The following is a 19,809-nucleotide window of genomic DNA, read 5'->3' on the forward strand; positions in this document are numbered from 1 at the left end:
ACTTGAAACGCAATTATCTCAAAACAACATTTTTTCAACTGGTGCAGGTGATTATAAAAAGCTATTAGACCAATCAGTCTGAAATTTTTACACTTTATTCAGAACATTAGTGGCTATGGCCGGGACCACGGAAACCTTTTTGAATTAAACATTTCATACTTTTTACAAGGTAAAATGATTGAAAAATTCACCGTATTTCGACACTTGCACTTCAAACCTCCGCCATTTTGTTAATTTTTTATCAGTAAAAATCAACCTGGTTCCGGCGATAACCACACTCATAATGATTACAACACAATTTGAATTTTTTGTTTCAAATGCGTCGCTGTCCCGGAACCACCTGCACCAGCACTGCATCGCTTTCTCAAGGCGCTCACATCAGTGATATATATATATTTAAAAAAAACTGTTTAAAATTTAAAATATATTTTTTTTATGCTGTCAATAAGTGTATTAATAAGTAGACAAAACATTATTTACGTTGGACATTCCGTTTACTAAAAAAATAAATCCTAAAAAATGACAATTTTCACGGCTTCACAGTGGACTGACCCCTTAAATTAAGTCGCTTGAATTCAAATAATTTGATTTCAAGTTTGTAGTTCAGTACTGCAGTTGCCTTGAAGTTACTATTAAGATTACTTGAAGCAACTAGATATCTAAAATCACTTAAAAATACATGGTCTTCTTCGTTATTCCATAAAATATCATATTTCTCATACTTGTTCGTACGTTCACGCTATTCAAGCTGTATTTCAAGGGAAGTAAAAGTTGAAAGACTCTGTAACTTCGCTTGAAACTAGAAAGGATATTTCAAGTCAAGTAAACAGCAGGTTCACATTGGAAAAGTACTTTCGAGTTACTTGAATTCAAGCGACTTTGAAGTCAAGTAACCTGACTAATCTGATGACTTTACTTGATGCGTCCCACTAACCAGGCCCAAAACGCACCCTCCTCTTCTCTCCTTCCGCCCTATCTACCAACCATATTTCCACCCCCGCCAAAATAGCCATAGAATACACCCAGACGATAAACGACGATATGCAACCAAGATGCACTTTAATCGCGATTCGCGGAGCGTTCCGTCGGCGCTGGCACGCGGATCCAGGGAAGGGATAGTGGAATCTTGCGGGTTAATTCTTGGTTCGGCTTCTAGCACGTGACGTTCCAGTTGATAGTAGCCGGCCGTGGGAGCAGGCCAGCTGCTTTCCTCGGATAATTAACAAAACTGTTTTCTTGCAGCGCGAGTTAGCCAGCTGTGCTCGACTGCACGGTAGTTTAACTGGGACAGCAGGGCCACGCTCGTTAGCCTGCCCCCGGCGAACGTTTTTAATTCGCAACTTCCAAGTACTACACACATGCGCGCGAGGGTCCTCTTCGTGTTGCACGAACGCGAGGGCGCGGTGAATCGAAGCGCGTCGCTTCGGAACCTCCACTCGACCGTGGATGAACGCGTGCCGGAGATCGGCCAAGATCGTAACCCCCGCCGCTGATTCCCTGCGAGGGTCTCGAGGCCCTTGCTACCCCGAAACTTTCGAGAAACTTCACTGAAAGCCGGGCAGAGGGATTGCCCGATGAAAAGGCGGGGTGGAAATTGAGCGCGAGCCCGCGGGGGTGAATCGACACGGTGCGCGGTGGCACGCAGTCGCCTGGCGTACACGACGAGCCTGCTGTGTACGTGTCGTGCATAATACAGGTGTATTTATGCATGTAAATAGATTGCGGCGAGGCAACTGTGTGCGTGCACTAATACGCGGCAAGGTATTTCGCTGGGACGCGTAATGCCCATAAAACCCTGGGTTTAATCAGCCACCCTTGGCGGCCTCGCTGCTCCGGCCCATAACCCGACGAGAAACGTTCAGCGCCGCGCGTCCCATTACGCTCCGCGCTTGCCTTCCCGCTTATTCCACGGATCCTCGTGGCTTGCGAAATCTCCAAACACGAGTGAATAAGGCAGTCGAGCCGAGAGCGCAGTGGACGAATCAATTACCAAGCTGTTTTAATCACTTAGACAAGCTGAAGGTACGAGTTCAGCTGAGTTAAAGGGGTCACTAGATCGCGACACTGCTGGAAAGATTCTTCCGTTTCGTCGGCGCTATCGTTCCGAATACCGCGCAAGGATCCACGGGACAGGTCTTACGCGAGGATCGCCCGAGTTCCCGAGGAACGTCGCAGGAATATATTGCACGCGCGTGAGCGACAGGAAAGTCCCCGGGATCGGCGTAAAAGTTCTCGTAAAAGCACTGAACCGTACCAGCGAGTCGAGGAGATTTCTGTCGCGCGGGCGGATGGATGGATAGATTTATTGACCCGGGGCTGTATCCCTCGGCGACGAAAGGTAACGGTAACTTTGAATAACAGCGACGATGGACAGGCCTGAGTTATTAAGGATGCTAAGAATGCGTTTCAGGCTCTGCTGAAGCAACGGAATTTCCTATAGTAGGGGAAACTGGGGCAAAACCGGGTACGCGGGTCAGACCGGGTACCATTGTTTTCCTAAGACAAGAGCTGCGATATTACATTCGGGTGGACCTCACGACGGTATGAGATCAATCGCAGAGCAAAGACCGTCGTAGTTTTTCATTCAGAGAAATTTAAAAATTTCGAGTTGAATAGTTCCAGTGTTGCCTTGGCGAATTGCATTTTTTATACCACTTGGATTTAAAGAATCTGTTATATATAAAATGATAAAAGGGTTCTCTTCTTAAGCAAAAACACAAGGCTGATTCGTCTAAAAATACAGAGATTTATTATTAATCACATAATAAGTGTTTATTGCATACTTCCCACGTGCTATACTAATCTAAAAATATAGAGAATCAACAATTAAATGTTTATGCTTCCCTATATTGTCTCAACACAAGATTCTTATAGAAACTTGTACTTGTAGATTTCAGTATTTAAAGATTCCTATTTATTAGTTCACTCATAAATTATCAATCTAATTAATTATGAGTTTAACTGTCACTCTGTCTATCTGTCTATTTACTTTTCCTGGCCTCTCCAGTCCCCACCTCTCTCGAGCATATCTGGCTCACCAACACATACACAAAGCTTGAATATAAAAAATTAATATTTGTAAAAAAAACCTTCCTTTATGGTTTCTAAAATAATAGTAATAAAGGTTTTATAATTACATAATATTTTATGCGTTTTTTAATAGGTACCCGGTTTTACCCTATACTTGCATACTTCCGAGAAAACTTGTTTTCCTGTGAGCCAAATAGTTTTTTCATGTAAGAACTCTCATTTTCTGATTCTGTAAGGTCCAATTAAGATTTCTAGCGGTGTCCAAAGTTTATTTTGCCGTCTGACTTTATGCTAGCAGGAAAAAAAAACATTCGGTACCCGGGTATGACCCAGTTTCCCCTAACGAAAAAAATACTAGGTAATAATGATAAGTGACGTTGATTCATAGAAATGTCCGTTTCGGTGGACGGCACCTAAGTTCTGCTTTGGCACGCGGCAGCAGTTACGCCGTCGCGATAATTCCCGATTAATTACAGCCATTTACATGGGGCGGTCGTGATCGTCGCTGGCGATCGTATATTCCTAGGAGGGGGCGTCGACGGTTTCTCGTTAAAGTTGCGCCGGGAAGCTCATCCTCTTGGAACAACGGGGAAATATATTTGCCGCGGCAGCGGTATTCACCTAAATCACGCGGATAGTCGGCTACCGGCTTCTCTGTACCGCGCCGCGCCGTTTGCATCCGCCGCCATTTTTTTAATCAATTACTAGTTTTTAGCGGATCACGAGTTTCTTTCTTGCCCGGGGGGGAGGTGGGCGCGAGGGTGGTACAGTTTGCGATCGTATACCCTCCTAAGCCCCGACAATGTCTCGTAAAAGTTGCAATGGAAGTTTAATCGAGTTCCACGCGAAGAAACGTCTGGTGGCCGGGTACTAAAGATAAACCGGTCTTTATACCGTCGATCCTCGAGGATGGTCTAACGGGATTCCCGAGGAGAGCCAACCAGGGGAAATCGCATATCCCAGCGGGCTCCCGAACTCGGAGTTCATCGAAGTTTAGATCGCTAATCGGTCTTAACGCGGGGTCACGAGGGTCCTCGTCGCTTCCTGCTCCGCCGCCGTTGGAAAAAAGATCCTCCCAACCTGCTCCAGATCTACGCAACATCTATTCCAGCCCTTCCCCCTTGCTGCCGCGGAGGCTCGGCTCCTAATCTTCAGGGAAGGTCTCCTTCATTTTTCACTCGAGAAACTGTTAGGAGATCCTGCTCCGTCTTCCGTTCGCTGACCAACGGGAGGGCCAGGGTGGAACGGTGAACTCTACGAAAGGGGGAGTCATCGAGGAAGCACGCGTCGCAGGGATATAACCGGCCGCGGAGTAAGACGAGTCTCCGGCGCGGCGTCACGTGGCCGAGGCTAAGTCACCAAAAAGCCCGGCTTAGCCGGGGCCAGATCTAACTTCGGCTCACCTGGATTAATTCGAACGTAAGGCTAACCCCGAATCGATGTTACCCTGTCCGTCCCTCGGCTAAGGCGACTTACGTTCCGGCAGCCGTTTTCAATTAATGAACCGCTCACGCGACTCTCTTTCCGTCTCCGTGACCGATCGCCGTCCACCCGGATTAGGAAGGACACGGTGCACGACCGTCCTGAAAATTACCCAGTCCCTGCAGCGGGGATATTAAAAGGGTTCCAGGGGACAGACGTCAGCCAGCATATTAGCTTCGAATCGGGTAGATAGATGGTGCCATTCCTAGAACAGCTTTAGTGGACGTTTCTCGTCGAGTAACATCCACGTACCAGCGATCTGGATCCCTCGAGTGGTCCGCGCATCAGATTGAACGTTGATCCCTTTGCGATTTTCTGGATGCTAATAAGAGGCGGTCAAGTAGCGACGTCGATGGCGGTTTAGTATCCTCTTAATTACGATCGGACCGGAACAGTCTGGAGAGTTCGTCACTGATTGCTCTCTATCTCCCTCCTGCTCGGTCTGTGGCTCCTGCTCCGCGCCCTTTGCCATCCCGTGTGTACACGCGCGCGAGAGCGGGAGGGAGAAAGAGAGAGAGAGAGAGATCGTACGCTCATGTGTAACGATAGAAAGCCGTGTGTACGTGGGTGAAATCGAGGAGCAATTACCGACGCAATCTCGCAACCTGAAGAGGATTGGCCCGCGGAGGGAAAGCAAGAGGGAGGCCAGGGGAAGGTGAAAGGGCGAAAGGGTCGAAGCCAAGGGCGATGTAGTTGCGGATCTTGAGATTCTCGTCCATAATAAACGCTTATCGAGGGGATTGGCCGATCGTCGGAGGCTCGGAGGCTCGAAAGGCTTAAGGCCAAGTGCCCTGATCTCAATTATCGTGCGATCCGGCAGGAATGCCAGTGGTGTCGATGGAACCCTTTATCTAGCGCGACGCTACCTACTCGTCTCCCAGCCCCCGAGCTCGCCTCTCGATTTCGCTTTAATTCGAATGCCCGCGGGCCATCGGTTTCGCCAAAATTATTCCAGCTTCCTGGCTGGTCCTCCCTGCGATGCCGCCACCGGATATTCAAATTACGCTTCCTCCTACCCGTCGCTTGGACGCGACACCGGTTGCCCCGAACCAGCGGAATCTTCGATCCGTCGAATCACCCGGACCGTTTCACCCTGAAACGCGACGCCGTTTTCAGGTAACGCGGAGGCAGCCTGCTTCCACGTACGCTCGGGGGGTAAAGCGATTTCGCGGCCGCCACTGAGACGGAAACACAGCTCGTACGTACGTACGTACGTACGTTTGGTGCGTGAACGGCAAGGAAATCTCGCGGCCCCGCTGTCATCTGATTTAGAAGTCGGTGCAACTGACGTCTTTCAACCTCAGACGCGATACCGCGCTTTCACGTACGTAGGTACTCTAAGAGGAATCCTGGCGTGCAGGGTCGCGAATCGATTCGCCCCTAATTTCTCTTTTCAACTCGGCGAACGGCGGTCCCTCGAAATTAAACCGGATTTACCGGGTTACGGTAGACAGGTGACATCAATGTACTTACCTCAAAGCAGAGATGGGCATTATTTAAATAAAAAATTATTTAAGTAAATAATGCCCATCTCTGCTTTGAGGTACATTGATAGTATCATTAAATAAAAAATTATTTAAATAACGTATCGAATAAAAGAGACTTTATTTCTATTAGTCGTCGAATAAAAATAATTTCGGTTATTTCGGGAAGTCGGGACAAAAATCATAACTTCTGAACTAATCAGTTGAAACCTATATACTTTTTTAACCAGAATATATAGATGCATCGATTGGTGTAGCAAAAAAAAAATATACAGTTGCATTAAAAAACATTGAGGTGATCTCGATTTTTGATTGAATAAAAAGTTTTTTATCAGTATTTACTTTTGCAATTTGTTGTCAACTGAATACTGACTAACTTTTGTTCGAAACATTATTGTATCAAATTATTTTTTTCACGTGTATCGCGTCTGACAGTTATTTTAAAACTGAAGACAGTATCCAGGATGGAAAAGCCATGATGGGTATCGTATAAACAATTGGAAAAAACAGATCGGATGTTTAGAACTTCCAATTTTTTGTCTCTTGGAGCAGAACGAAACCACTTTTCAGAAATTTCTTGGTTTGTCCTCATTGAACGTGTTTCTAAAAAAATACTATAACTAAACAAAGTGCAAACATGTGCAAAATTTGTTTGTATGATAATATTGGGGACTGTTCCAGGCATAGTTTACAACGTAAACCCAAAGACGTCTTTTACCTTTTTCGAGAGAAGTGAAATTAAAGTTTGGAAACATCTAATTCAGCAATTTATTAAATGTGTAACTTCTAGACAATGAAACTGAATTTAAAGTAAGTAAAAGAAAATCATTTCACAATAAAAAAAGAGTACGTAGTACCTTCAGTTAAATGATCCATTGAAAATTATTTTTATTTATGTTTAATGTTAATAACATAGCTGGCCTTGAGGTATAAGACAGAACTAAATACAACAAGAAAATGCGTTAAATAAATTCTCTCAATACTAACGTGTTTCCTGAGTGTTGGGGGCTTTTACTTTGTTTTCTTTCGAGTGTTTATATACAAATAAATAGTCTGTATCAAGACCACGTTAAAAATCATCGCAAAGAAAATATCGATTTTTAGATCTTTGTCCATCGAGCAACGCACTGCGCGTTGGTCAGCAAACATTAAGCCCCAGTTCCTGCAACGAGCGAGCCGTCCAGGACGTCACCCGGTTCCCCGGCCAGAAAGAGGCGCACTTCGTACGCGATTACGTTGCTTTCCGCGCCAATAACGTGCTTCTTAACGGGGTATCGGAGGTTCCGGTGACCTCGAACGCCCGTATTCGGGTGCGTCGCGGTCTGGACAGGCGAGTCCGGGCGCAAAGCGTCCCATTTGCGGCGACGCTCAAACAAAAGGGTTGTCTTGGGGCGGACAAACGGTCCGGGACGAAAACGGTGGCGCGGTATTAAGCGGGGCCGGCGGCAAGATTCCGATTCAAAGGCAACGGTTGCCGGTCGTGTAATCACGGCCAGCCGTTTCCGCTTAACTCCGGGCAGTATTTAGAGACAGGCTTAGGAACTCGAGAATGGGCCGTTATGATACTTCCGGCAACATTACCTGTTACGAATGGCGCGGACGGTAACGGCCTGGCCATGAACCGTTTGAGGAATTTCCACGGCTGCGGGCAGAATTGCCGGATAACTCGGCGGCGCTTGATATAAACTCCGTCGCGGAATATATTACGCCGCGGGGAATATTTCTTAAGGACTTAACGGTGACTCGTATGGCGATAATAATCGTTTCCCCTACGGACGGGACATCGGTCCGTGTCGCTTTAATGAAATTTAAAGCGGCCCGCCGCTCTGAAGAGGGGCGTCGCGACGCGTCGAGCCGCGATGATTGCCCGCGGAGGAATTGATGGCCACGATGTTTCATTGCTCTATGAACCCGTTCGCTCCCTCGTCGTGCTTGAAAAGCGACGGTGTGTCGCTTTACTTTTAAACGCCGCCTCCACGTCCACGACCTTCGAAATGCTGATCGCGCATTGAATCGGTAATGCACCGCGGACACGCGAGTCTAGCCTCCCGATGCTTCATCCCCTCTGCAGCGGGAACGCGTCGGTTTAATCGACGCGGTTTACACGCGGCCGGAGGAGGAAGGACTGTGTATCGGCCAGGGATTGAAACGGTTCCGAAAATAACTGTTTCAAACAGTTGTAGATCGGTTCTGACTGGAACAGTTACGAAGAACCGATATTCTGAATAACACTGTTATAAGGAACCGGAATTGCTGACTATGTCGATTTCGGTTACGGTTCTAGAGAACCGATGGTATATTATTAATATTGTTATTAAACGTCTTTATTGCAAACAAAAAAAGAACACAGCAAATAGCAAAACAGAGAGAAACAGGATAGATGCAAAGGCGGGGTTCAGTCAAGGACTGTTTTTCAAGCCAACTTAAAACGTGAAGTTAATCTAGGCTTGAAATTAGTACAAGAAAAGTATAGAAAAGAAAATAAGAGAAGACGAACCGACCAGATCGCAAAATATGATTTGTAGAAAAATTATAATGGATTAAGCAGTAGGAAAGATTTGCAAGAACATTTGAAAGAGGAGGGGGACGGAAGAGCGCGGATTTCGGAGGGAGACGAATTATAAAAATGGGGGGCGATATAGGAGAAGGAAGCACGTAATAGTTAGTACGATTATATCGGTTCTAAAACGGTTCTGGAATTGATTCTCGCATCGATTTTAGAGGAATTGAAATATGTAGATATTACGCTTACAGATTACTGTATATTAAGAATTTATTTTGAAGAAGTATTTCTAAGAAATTCGATAATCTACAATTTAATCAGAAATTATGGTTCCAGTTTATCGCACTTTATCAACTGCGTTGAAATTGCGTTGACAAAATAAATCCATGCACAGCCATCGGAGAGTTAAAACATATAACAATTTCTTAGGATCGATATAAGAATCAATTTACAAACCGAAATGAACCAACTCTAGAATCGTTTTAGAACCGAAAAAGTAAAGGTACTAGAACCGTTATAACCGATGTAATATCGGTTCTAGAACCGTGACCGAAATCGATATAGTCAGAAATTTCGGTTGCTTGTAACAGTTATCCAGAATACCGGTTCTTCGTAACAGTTTCAAGAACCGAAGCCGATATCATAACTGTTTTAAACCCCTGGTATCGGCGGTCTGCGCGCGATGAATCACACCGACACGACGCCGCGTATTGGGAACTTCGATCACGCTGACCGACACGCGTAAACACGCGGGTCAGTACGCGCGATCGCTGCGAACCGACTGTCGTCGATCTCCCGTTAATCGCGACACGCGACGCACTTGTTCAACATCCGCGTGTCACGATCTACGCGCCCCTGCGCGACTCGATATCGCCGCCACGTTTACGGGAGAGACGCGCGTTCCAGCGGTGCATTCGCGGCAAGACAATCAAAGCAGGAGCCCCTAATTGAACAGTCTTGGCCCAGGGTGGTAGAAGAACACGGTGCGGCCAACAGCGAAGCGTCTCGAAAGCTCCTCCCGAGGCGGAGAGCTCGGGCGACAGGCAACGAAGCTCGGCGCGTCATCGAGAAAACACGACCACCGGTCCCGGGTCTACGGCTAAAAAAACAGCCGGGCGAAAAAAAGCGAGCGAGCTTTCGGCGACGTCTGACGAGAGGTCGAGCAGAAACAAGGAGGAGAGCAACGGGGTCGGCGAAGAGGCGCGGTGAAAGGGAGAAAAATAAGGACGACGGAGGGGGTAAACAGAGCTAAGTGAAGTTAACGACGGAGCAAGAAGAGCGGCAAAAATGACCCGGGCAGAATTACCGCACGCGAAACGGCTTAATGTCCAAAAAGACGAGCGAACGGGCGAAGGGGAGAGGGGCCACGCGAGGAAGAGGGTGCGAGGGAGAAGGTGGAGCCGCTTAATGACCAGCCTGTACATTCGTATCTCTCGTGGATGGCTTCTCTCCTTTCCCCCCGCTCTCCCTCCCCCTTCTTATTCACCCTCCGCCCTTTATCTCTCTTTCTCCGCCACCTTTCCTCTCCGACTTCCGCACGGTTCCGGCAGCGGGTGCCGTTGGGACCATTATCTGTAATTGCTTTCCTTAATTCGATGCTCGTTGCCCTGCGTGGCGAATGGGAAAAAAAAACTCTTCCAACGCATCGCATCGGGCGAAGGGCTTAAACTGGCCCTAGGCGGAAACGAACACGCGCGCCCCGAAAGTGACGATGTTCAGTTCCCTGAAACACGGCGGGTGAGACGCCTGCGGAGGAGCAACCGTCTCGCGTGGAGCGTGTCGTGCGGCCTGATACGCTGGCGCGGGGTGAGACGATTAAGTGGAAACACCTAAATATCTGGCATCTGGGGGGTCGAAGGTTGTCGATGGTATTTTTACCAAGAATTCCGTGACCCGCTCCTGGAAATTGCTCTGTCCTCCTTGGGCAGGAGGGCGGAATCGAAGAACGCGGGAGGTCGGGAAGCCGGGGCATTTAAATGCCGCAAGTTTCCAGCTAATGTCCTAATTACGCGCTAATCGACTTTCGGCCCGTTCATTAGGGAAGTGGTCGTTTCGCCGATCGAGTTCCAACGAGGGGAGTTTTAATGGTAAGTATAGATCTCGCGGGCGAAACTGACAGGGATAGGCAACAGAAAAGTGGGAAAGAGGGTGGAGACGCGTGGACGCCAGTTGCCTCTCGATCCTGGCTTGTGTGAAAAGTGCGCTGCATCGCGATGCGATCAAGTGAAACGCTAATGGGCCGTATGCGTACAAGCAAGTATAAGCGTTTACCAGTGGTTTCTCAAGCAAATACTCAGTTCCGTGTGCAATAAGGGATGAAGTATTCATTAGAAATAGTTTTTACTAATTTTTCAGTAAATACGTGAAAATACGTGTGCATAACACGTAGTACTTACTGACAACTGCAGGTAAATGCTAGTGTTATCTTATGTCTGCCAGTTGTTTGTCTTAAATTGTCTGCTCAATCGCAATCGTGGCGTTGTTCATGCAAATTCGTGCCCCAAGGTTTACAAATGTCGGAGAAACCATACCCGCGAGTACCGTGCCATGTTTAGGTTCGGAAAGCACCATTTGAACTACCTGGCGGATACATTTTTAGATATCGCGAACGAAAGCAGAGGTGGCGGTCTTTCACGGAAAGAGAAAGTGGAGGTATTTTTTAGATACATAGGTGATCCCGGTTTGCAAGTAGGCATTGGTGAGGATACTGATGTTCATCAGAGTAGGTACAGTTAGGTGAACAGTAACTGAAGTTGCCCGCAAAATCTGTATCAAACGCCAAAACTGGATTAGATTTCCAAAAAATACAAATGAAGTAGAAAAAGTCAAAAGAGATTGGCAGACAAAATTCAATTCTTCGTCGTGTATAGGAGCTTCAGACTGTACACACGTGTAACGTTCCCGTGCGAGACGTTGACGCGTGTTTCAGGAAATATCCACAAGTAGAGCGGTTTACTCGTGGAACTGTAAATAACGCGAGGTAAAAGTTTTGTTTTAAGAAGAAAAGTTTTTTCAAAAATTTTGTTAACGGAAGTTTGTAGCCCTTATTGCAACATTAAACTTTTGTTTGAAACATTTTTTTCTTTCTGTTGTACTTTGGGAGTTATACGGGAAAAAGTGGAAGTACCTATTTGACTTTGAGGTTAGTTTTCACCCCCTTAAAGGGCGGTAGGGCCCGAATGAAACGCACCCTTGTTCTTGTCTTGAGTTACTCTATAAACCGACAAAGTTACGGTCCAATGGGTGAGTGCGAGCTCGCGATGTTCCCTTGCAAGTAAATACTAGTAGTATTTACTTAAAATTTTCCGCCATTTACTATCTAGTACCGGTAGAAGATTATGCATACGAAATCTAGTATTTGCTGTTACGTATATTTATTACTTTCAAGCATTTTCTTATTTTTATGCATACGGCCCAATGGAAAGTCACTTAGGTGCGTGAAATGGTGGGATGCGCGATCCATTACTTCGCACTTCTATTTCACTAGCGATTCCACTGATTCAGTCGGGCTGGAAACCGTTATTATAAAGATTTCGGTTCTTGAAAGAGTTATTCAGAACCTTTATTCGGAATAACCGTTATAAATAACCTAAATATCGGACTATATAAGTATAAGTTGCGGTTCCTATATAGCTCTATAACTTTTATTTTTTAAGTTCTATAACTTTTATTTTTTAAGTTCTGTAACTTTTATTTTTTAAGTTCTGTAACTTTTATTTTTTAGGTTCTATATAAGTTACAAGAATCGGTTCTATAACCGCTTTGTAACTTATATAGAACCTAAAAAATAAAAGTTATAGAATCTAAAAAATAAAACTTATAGAGCTATATAGGAACCGTAACTTATACTTATATAGTCTGATATTTAGGTTCTTTATAACTCTTTCAGTCAGAACCTTTATATAACAGTTTGAAACAGTTATTTTCGAAACCTATTCAAGCCCTGCTTCAAACAGCTGTAAAATCGACATTTTTCAAAATTTCGAAAAATCCATTGAGGCACGTTGAAATATCACTAAAAACTACAACACGTTCAAATTTCATGAGTTCGCACGGAATAACGCAGACCAATCGAAGACTATTCGCCCAAGTCCGTTTTACAAGAACCACAGCCAAGGCTCCGGCCCTCTCGATTCCTCCCGAGCGTGGCGGAAGGGCAAGTCGAAAGATAATCAAATGCGGTCCGAGGGATGGATAGATAGAGAGACAGAGAGGTAAGTAATGGTCGTTTGTTCTTGAACGTCGTGAAGTTGATGTACGAGGAGTCGCGGCGCGGCGCGGCGGTCGGGATCGCGAGCGAGGCGAGGCGAGGCCGACGTACGCGCGCGGCCCTCCACGCTCGCTCGCATCCCCCGTTCGCAAATTGATAGACGCCACCGCGGCCGTAAATCACTTTACTGACAATTGATTTGGTGCCCTCCGTTTTACCTCGTTGTAAACTCCACGCCACGTTGATATTTACGATCGCGCGTGTACACACGACGTCACCCAGTGACACACTGCGCGCACCGTCCGTGACGAACCTTTTACATTTTTACACCGTACCCAACCCCCCGGACGCTGTTGCTCCCAGCGCGTGTTCCTCCACCCTCTTTGTTAAGCGGTATCTCGCTGCACGGGGGCGTGCAACGTTTCAAACAACCGCGTGTTTCCGCGCAGTTTTCATAAACTTTACGGAATTGAATGCTTTTTGCTTTCCCGCTCTTCTGGCGGGGCTCTTTCGCCCTCCGCAGGGGTCGGTTTCCCCGAGCGCAGCTCGGACCGCGGTCTAAGTAGCGTGACATACACAGACGCGTAATGGGTGTGGTGCATTCGTCTCGGTGTGTTGTCTCGAGGGTGGCGATCCGTCTTGCTTACCAGACCCGTCGTTGACACCACCCACTCGGGAACAGCTACCTACCATCCGTTTCGAAGCCGGCGAGGAACCCGCAGCAACGGCTTGCGAGCGCCGACCTTGCGCCTGCTCGATCCCCGAACCTTTGTTAATCTGCCGGCAATCGGTGCCGGTCATTATATTGATCACGGTCCACCCACCACGGTCCGTTTCTCCTTGAACGCGTCTCTTGTTCGATTAAGCTCACTCGTGACAGGCGATTTTTCATTCTGTCGCGTTCCCTTTTCCATTCCCTTTCCCTTTTCCTTTCCCTCCCCCCCCCTCCCCGTGTTTATCTGCTCTGACATCCGGCTGCTTTCTCACGAAAAATAACCTTCTCCCTGTCGCCACCCTCGCGTCGTTAGTAGCTATAAAAATGTACGACTCGATGTTTTTCGATCAACCACGTAGGTACATTCATTTGTAGATACATGTCTAACAAGGGAACACCGCGAAACTGCGCTTACCGATTGGAACGCAACTTTGTGGGTTTGTAAAGTGACTCGAGACAAGAATAATTGTATGTAAAAACTAACCTCGAAGTCAAAATGGCACTTTTACTTTTCCCGCGCGTAATTTCTAAAGTACAAGAGACAGAACAAATATTTCAAACGAAAGAATAATGGTATAATAAGCGCTGCAAACTTGCGTTAACAGAATTTTGAAAAGGGTTTAAAAAAATATACTCGACGAGAAAAAACTTCTTTTTAAATTTTGATAATCCTACTTTGCAGTGCTTAGTGCACCGTTAAACTTTTGTTTGAAATATTATTTTCTGTCTCTTGTAATTTAGAAGTTATACCCGAAAAAAGGAAGTGCCATTTTCTTTTTTTTTTTGAAAAAGCGGAAGCATATATTCTTACAAACTTTTTGCGCTTAAAAGAGCAACATTGAAAGAACATTTGGTAATTTTTTCGTAGAAAAATATTTAAGTTTGTAATAAAGTAACAACCGACATCCAAGAAGCATGCCATTCGGAACCAGATTATCTAAAATCAAAAAACAAAAATGATTTCGTTAGTATATTAATGTATCCTCAGGTTGACGGAGAGAATTTTCCGATATATTAATTTAAAATAAAATGGCGGCTATTTAAATTTGAAATCCTAGTTTTTTTTTTGTTTTTTGATTTTAAATAATCTGGTTCCGAATGGCAGTGCTCACCGGAAAATCAAAATTTTAAATATGCTTCTTGGATGTCGGTAGTTACTTTACTATAAACTTAAATATTTTTCTACGAAAAAATTACCAAACGTTCTTTAAATGTTGCTCTTTTAAGCGCAAAAACTTCTGTAAGAATATATGCTTCCGCTTTTTCAAAAAAAATTCACAAACATTCGCCTCTTTTCGGCCGCCTGACTAGGTATAACCCCTTAAAGGGCGATTGGGTACGAATGAAACATACCGTTCTTCTCGTCTTTAGCCACTCTATCAACCCGCAAAACCGCGTTCCAATCGGTAAGCATGGTTTCGCGGTGTTCCCTTTTAAGTATTGGACTCGTTTGGCAGTAGTTTACGCTAAATAAACGATTAAGAAGACATAGTACATGTACTTACCGGTTCGTTTCTCGGCGTCTCGGTAAGTGACCTCGCTGAGGATGACCGATTGGCTGCGACCTTTCGCGTTGACGGCGTAAACGGCGACGTGAACGCCGGCGTCCACCGACGCCTCCAGTCCAGCCAGGGAGAAGCTCGGCTCCTCGGCGTTCGAGACGTTGTACAGGGGCTGGCTGCTCGATAGGAAGTCCACGTCACCGTGGTACACCTCCAGGACGAATTTTTGCGGAAGCCCGCCGTCGTAACCAGCCACGCATTTCACCTCCACGCTGGTGTAAGTCTGGTTCGCGAGCGTGCAGTTACGTACCGGAAATGGCTTTCCTGAAACGAGAAGAACCGTCGCCTATACATAAACGGCACCGTTCAGCAAACTCGCCTGCTTAAGGTCCGAGTCGTGAAAATTTTACAACCCCCGTTACGCGGACGATTAAAAGGAGCTCGACAACTCTCCGGATCCTCCGGTCCGCTAGGATCGATCCGCGACACAGTGAACTTTCCGTTTCGAGGCCATGGAGTCGGTTATAACGGGCTGGGGGAAAGTTGACGTCCAGCAACTTCCCGAATATTAAAACGACTCGGCGCGTGAAATTGCTTCGTAAAGGATTTCAGTCATGGCCGGCTCTTTAGAACGCGTTACGATTGTAAACGACTTAGCTCCAAGGCCGCTGCTCGCTTGCCCCTTCCGACCTCGGCGCAGGGTGCTTTAAAGTGCCTGGAGACAACTCTAGACATTAGGGTGGCTGTTATTTATACTTGGTGAAATTTTTTATCAAGATTTTCTTGGCGCCACCCCCCGGAATAGTTCAAAATATTTCGAAAAAAATCTGTGCAAAGTTTGAGCCCGATCGGATAACGGGAAACAGTGCCTCTGAGTCTTTGAATATTTAAATAATTATTTAACAGCTCACAAAGTCGATTTTATATAATATCATTCAAGTTATTGATTACATTAAAAAATATGTCAAACAAAAGTTGTAGATCCAGGCGAAGAGCATCTTTTATGTTCCATTACGTTTTTTCGTGCGACAAACGGTTTTCGAAAAAAGTCCGAAAAACTAAAAAAACATTTTTATTTTTCAAATTTTGAAAGTTTAAATCCTTCTCGAACACTTTTTATGTTTGAAGGCGATAAAAAATTGTACTTTTAATTTTAGGAAAAATGCTCATTGGTGACAGAGACGTATCAGCATTAACCTTTAGGGTTGAAAATAAAATATTCCTCGAAAGTAAAAATTACAATTTTGTTCGCCTTCATAAATAAAAAGTGTTCAAGACGGATTTAAATTTTCAAAAATTTGAAAAATAAAAATATTTCTTTTTCAGTTTTTCGGACTTTTTTCGGAAAACCATTTGTCACGCGAAAAAAGTAATAAAACATAAAAGATGCTCCTTGTCTGGATTTACAACTTTGGTTGGACACAATTTTTTATGTAATCAATAACTTGGAGGATATTATATAAAATCGACTGTGAGCTATTAAATAATTATATAAACGATCAAGGGCCCCAGGGGCACCTTTTCCCATTATCCGGTCGGGCTCAAACTTCACACAGAATTTTTTTTTCATAATTTGGAATTATTCTGAGGGTGCCGCGAAGAAAATTGAAAACTCGAAAATAAGAGCCACCCTAATAGACATGAATTGTACGAGTATTGAGACGAAGAGAAGCTTCGTACAAATACTCGATGCAAACCCTATATTTCGCGGGAGTGGTAAACGTTTAACGCACTGAGTATATCTATTTGTCTACACTCCACGTGACGCTTGCCCGAAGGGTTACCATTTCTCTATTTAGTTTAAGGGACTTACCGGCAGAGTCGATGCTCCGCTGGAGTTTGAATACATTTTGGAGGACCCTGTAGTCCACGCTTACTTCGCGCGAATCTCTACCTGCCCTGGGGACTGCAGCGCCTGCACAGGCTCCCCGTAATAAGAGCGAAAGCTCCTCATCCCAGGCGGAACCAACGATTATTATCCCGGCTTTTGCTCGTCCGTGGACCGAGGACGAATCAAACGAACGATGAAAATCATTTCCCCCTGAAACTCGGTCGTTCCCTCGGTAGCTCCTGCCGCCTAGCTCTGATATCGCGGTGCACGTTCGTTCGAAGGAAATATCCCGGCCTTCCGCGATCCTGCGCTTCCTCCTTTGTTATCGCGCGGCCTCGTTTGTCGCCCTTTGTCCGGTAATATTTCCCGGATACTTTGTACGCTCGAAGGCCGCTCTACAGGTTGGCAGAGAGCGCGCGAGACCCGTGGAGAGACTGGGCTCCCTGGAAATCAAGCTTCCCGGTGAAAAATGTTTGCGCGACTACGAGTGGCAAGGATTTAGTGTACCGGGATAGTAATGGTCACAGAGATGTCCCACTCTTTTTCTTCCTTCCCCCTCGTGCCATCGTCGTCGACCGTCCATGCTCCAGGGCGCAGTTCGCGACCTACGAAAATTCTTTTTCTCCACTGTCAGTCAAAGGGCGCGCAGTTGCTGGCCGTGATTCGAGCGCATCGCATCGCTGTTTTTCTCTGCTTCTCCTCTCCTTCTGATTTTCCTTTTCTTTTCTCATCCCCCGTCTCGCTGGCAACCCTCTTTCTTAAACAGACAGGGGAGCTATCGCAGCACCGAACGCCGGCGAGGAAATAAATATTGTTCGCCCGTTCCGCGGACGCAGCGACTGGAAAGCGAACCCTTCGGCCGGCCTTTATTCCCCTCTGCACCCCGGCCTGCTTTTGTTTCTTTCTCTCTCGGTATGTTTCTTTGTTTCCCTTCTCCCGAACCTATTTACATCGCGGCGCTCTTTGCCCCCCGATGCGGATTACGCTCGCGTTAATTTCGAACCGCACCGCCTCGCTACACACGTCGGATCCTTTCGCTCGCACTAAAGGATATATTGAATTTTCCAAGGGTCTCTCGCCTCCCCCCGCGCCCCCCCCGCCCGACCTCCTCCGCCCGACGTCGTTCAATTTATTTTCATCCGCAGCGTAATATATGTGCGCGGTTCAGCGGCGAGGGCGGAGCGGTGCATTTTTGTTCGCCGTCGATTGAAAATTCTGTTCCCCGATAAACCGGCCGCTTTCTTTTCAACTTATTCCAATGGCCGTATGAAAAATGGATACGCGAAACGCGGTCGGTGAATTTTTCACGGTTCGCGGCTGTTCCCAGCCGTCGCGGTCGGAGCCTGTTATTTAATCAACATCGGCCCGGGGTAATGACGTTCCCGCGTCAGCGATTCTTTTATTTAATCCTTAAAAATACCGCCACGTCCGCCGGAAATCCCTCTGGAAAATAGATTTTTTTTCCCAGCCGAGCCCGAGCGCCTCGAACAATGCCCACCAGCCAACGTCGAATAGCCGGGTCAAACTTCCTTTGAATCGCGAACTTTCGCCCGCTCTAGCCTCCTCGGTGCAGCTTCCGAGTGCCCGCACCCCCTCCCACGCGATACCCAATACCAATCATGTTAGATTTCGAAATAATTTCGCCGCACTGGTCGCTGCGGATGAAAGAGACTTCGCCTCCCGGAGGTTGCGTTACGACGACGGGATCCAGTGAAATCGACGACACGCTCGAGAGACGGCCAACCGAGTGGCCTCGATTCCAGTCGGAACTCCGCGCTGGGCCACGGAGACTCCTTGCGAATGTCCTCGACAAACATTCGTACGCTCTCCTTGCCCTCGGCTCATGCACGCTCAATCTTCCGCCAGGCTGACTCCTCGGGGGTGAACAGAGTTTGCCCAATACTCTATTTTTCATCAATTTTTTTCATTTGTCCGCGGTACGTCAGGGTCGGGCCCAGCCGCGAGGGATGAAAACGCGCCGACCACAAAGGAGGGAGCGCGTCGATTTGACGTAGCGTGTATTTGTCAACGTCAATACGCTTTCGGCAGCTCGTCGCGTCAACGTCACTCCCTATCATACGCCCGCGTGGAAAAAAAAAGACGTCCGCGTAGTCCCGCGCAGCGAAAATCCGCGAGCGGATTAATGTCGGTTTACCGCGCGATGATTGGTCGCGTCGCATTGTGCGCGCGGCGATAATTCCCGAATATCTGTCAGGGTGCTGACCGCTCGTCCCTCTGCCCCCATCCCGCCCACGAAGCCGAGGGCCGATCCTTTGGAAAATTGGCCGATGCTTGAGGAACAATGCGAAGGCAAAATGGACCGCGAGCTTTCGTGGCGCGCGACGATTTCTGGCGGAGCCGGGAACGCGGGGATCGAGATTGCTCCGGCGAGAGAGCACTGCAGTTAATCCCTGTTAAATCTAACGATTACCAAGATATCGATCGATTCGGTTTCCCGGCATTGCTGTTAAACCCACAAAAAACATTTACTCGAAATGTTTGAAATGTTAGTGAATAACGCTTCGAGCTTCTACCCTGGGGCAGACATAATTAATCGCGCTAATTAGTTTCTGTGTAATTAAACAACAATAAGCTCGAACTATAGATGGGTCGAACCAGGTCGCAGGTTAAAAGGTTCGGTTCTCGTGCTCCGATGAAACGCGATTCGACCGTGTAATTTTACAGTTTAGGGTCGGTTCGGGAGAGATGCACCAGTTCCTGTTTCGCCCGCGCTAAACAATTGGCAGCATTGATCGAACTGTTAATACTAGTATTCTTGTCTATGAACGTAATCTCATTAAGCAAAACACATCGATCGTGATGTTTAAGTGCATTAAGGGGACCTTCCGGTCTAGAGCCCCCCAAAATAGGTGATATTTAGGAATTAATTAATGGAAAACTACTATATATAATTTAATCGGACTTGTTGCATTGTATTAAGGATGTCTTAAGCTACAGAAATATATTTTTTGTTTTATAATTAATCATTGCAGACGGCACTGTGGAGTCGTTAAAGTCAAGGTGTCAAAATAATTTATTCAAATCGGTGGGG

General features: G+C 46.4%; 1 protein-coding gene across 2 annotated transcripts in view; it reads right to left on the minus strand.

Annotated features, from left to right (window-relative positions):
• Positions 1–19,809, minus strand: part of LOC143368484 (hemicentin-1) — a 354,314-nt gene that overhangs the window by 6,751 nt on the left and 327,754 nt on the right. For both annotated transcript variants that reach the window (XM_076811252.1, XM_076811253.1), the window contains exon 12: positions 14,930–15,250. In XM_076811252.1, the coding sequence (XP_076667367.1) occupies positions 14,930–15,250 (321 nt within the window). The remainder of the gene's footprint in view (positions 1–14,929; positions 15,251–19,809) is intronic.

Source organism: Andrena cerasifolii, chromosome 4, assembly GCF_050908995.1.
Source record: "Andrena cerasifolii isolate SP2316 chromosome 4, iyAndCera1_principal, whole genome shotgun sequence".
NCBI lineage: Eukaryota > Metazoa > Arthropoda > Insecta > Hymenoptera > Andrenidae > Andrena > Andrena cerasifolii.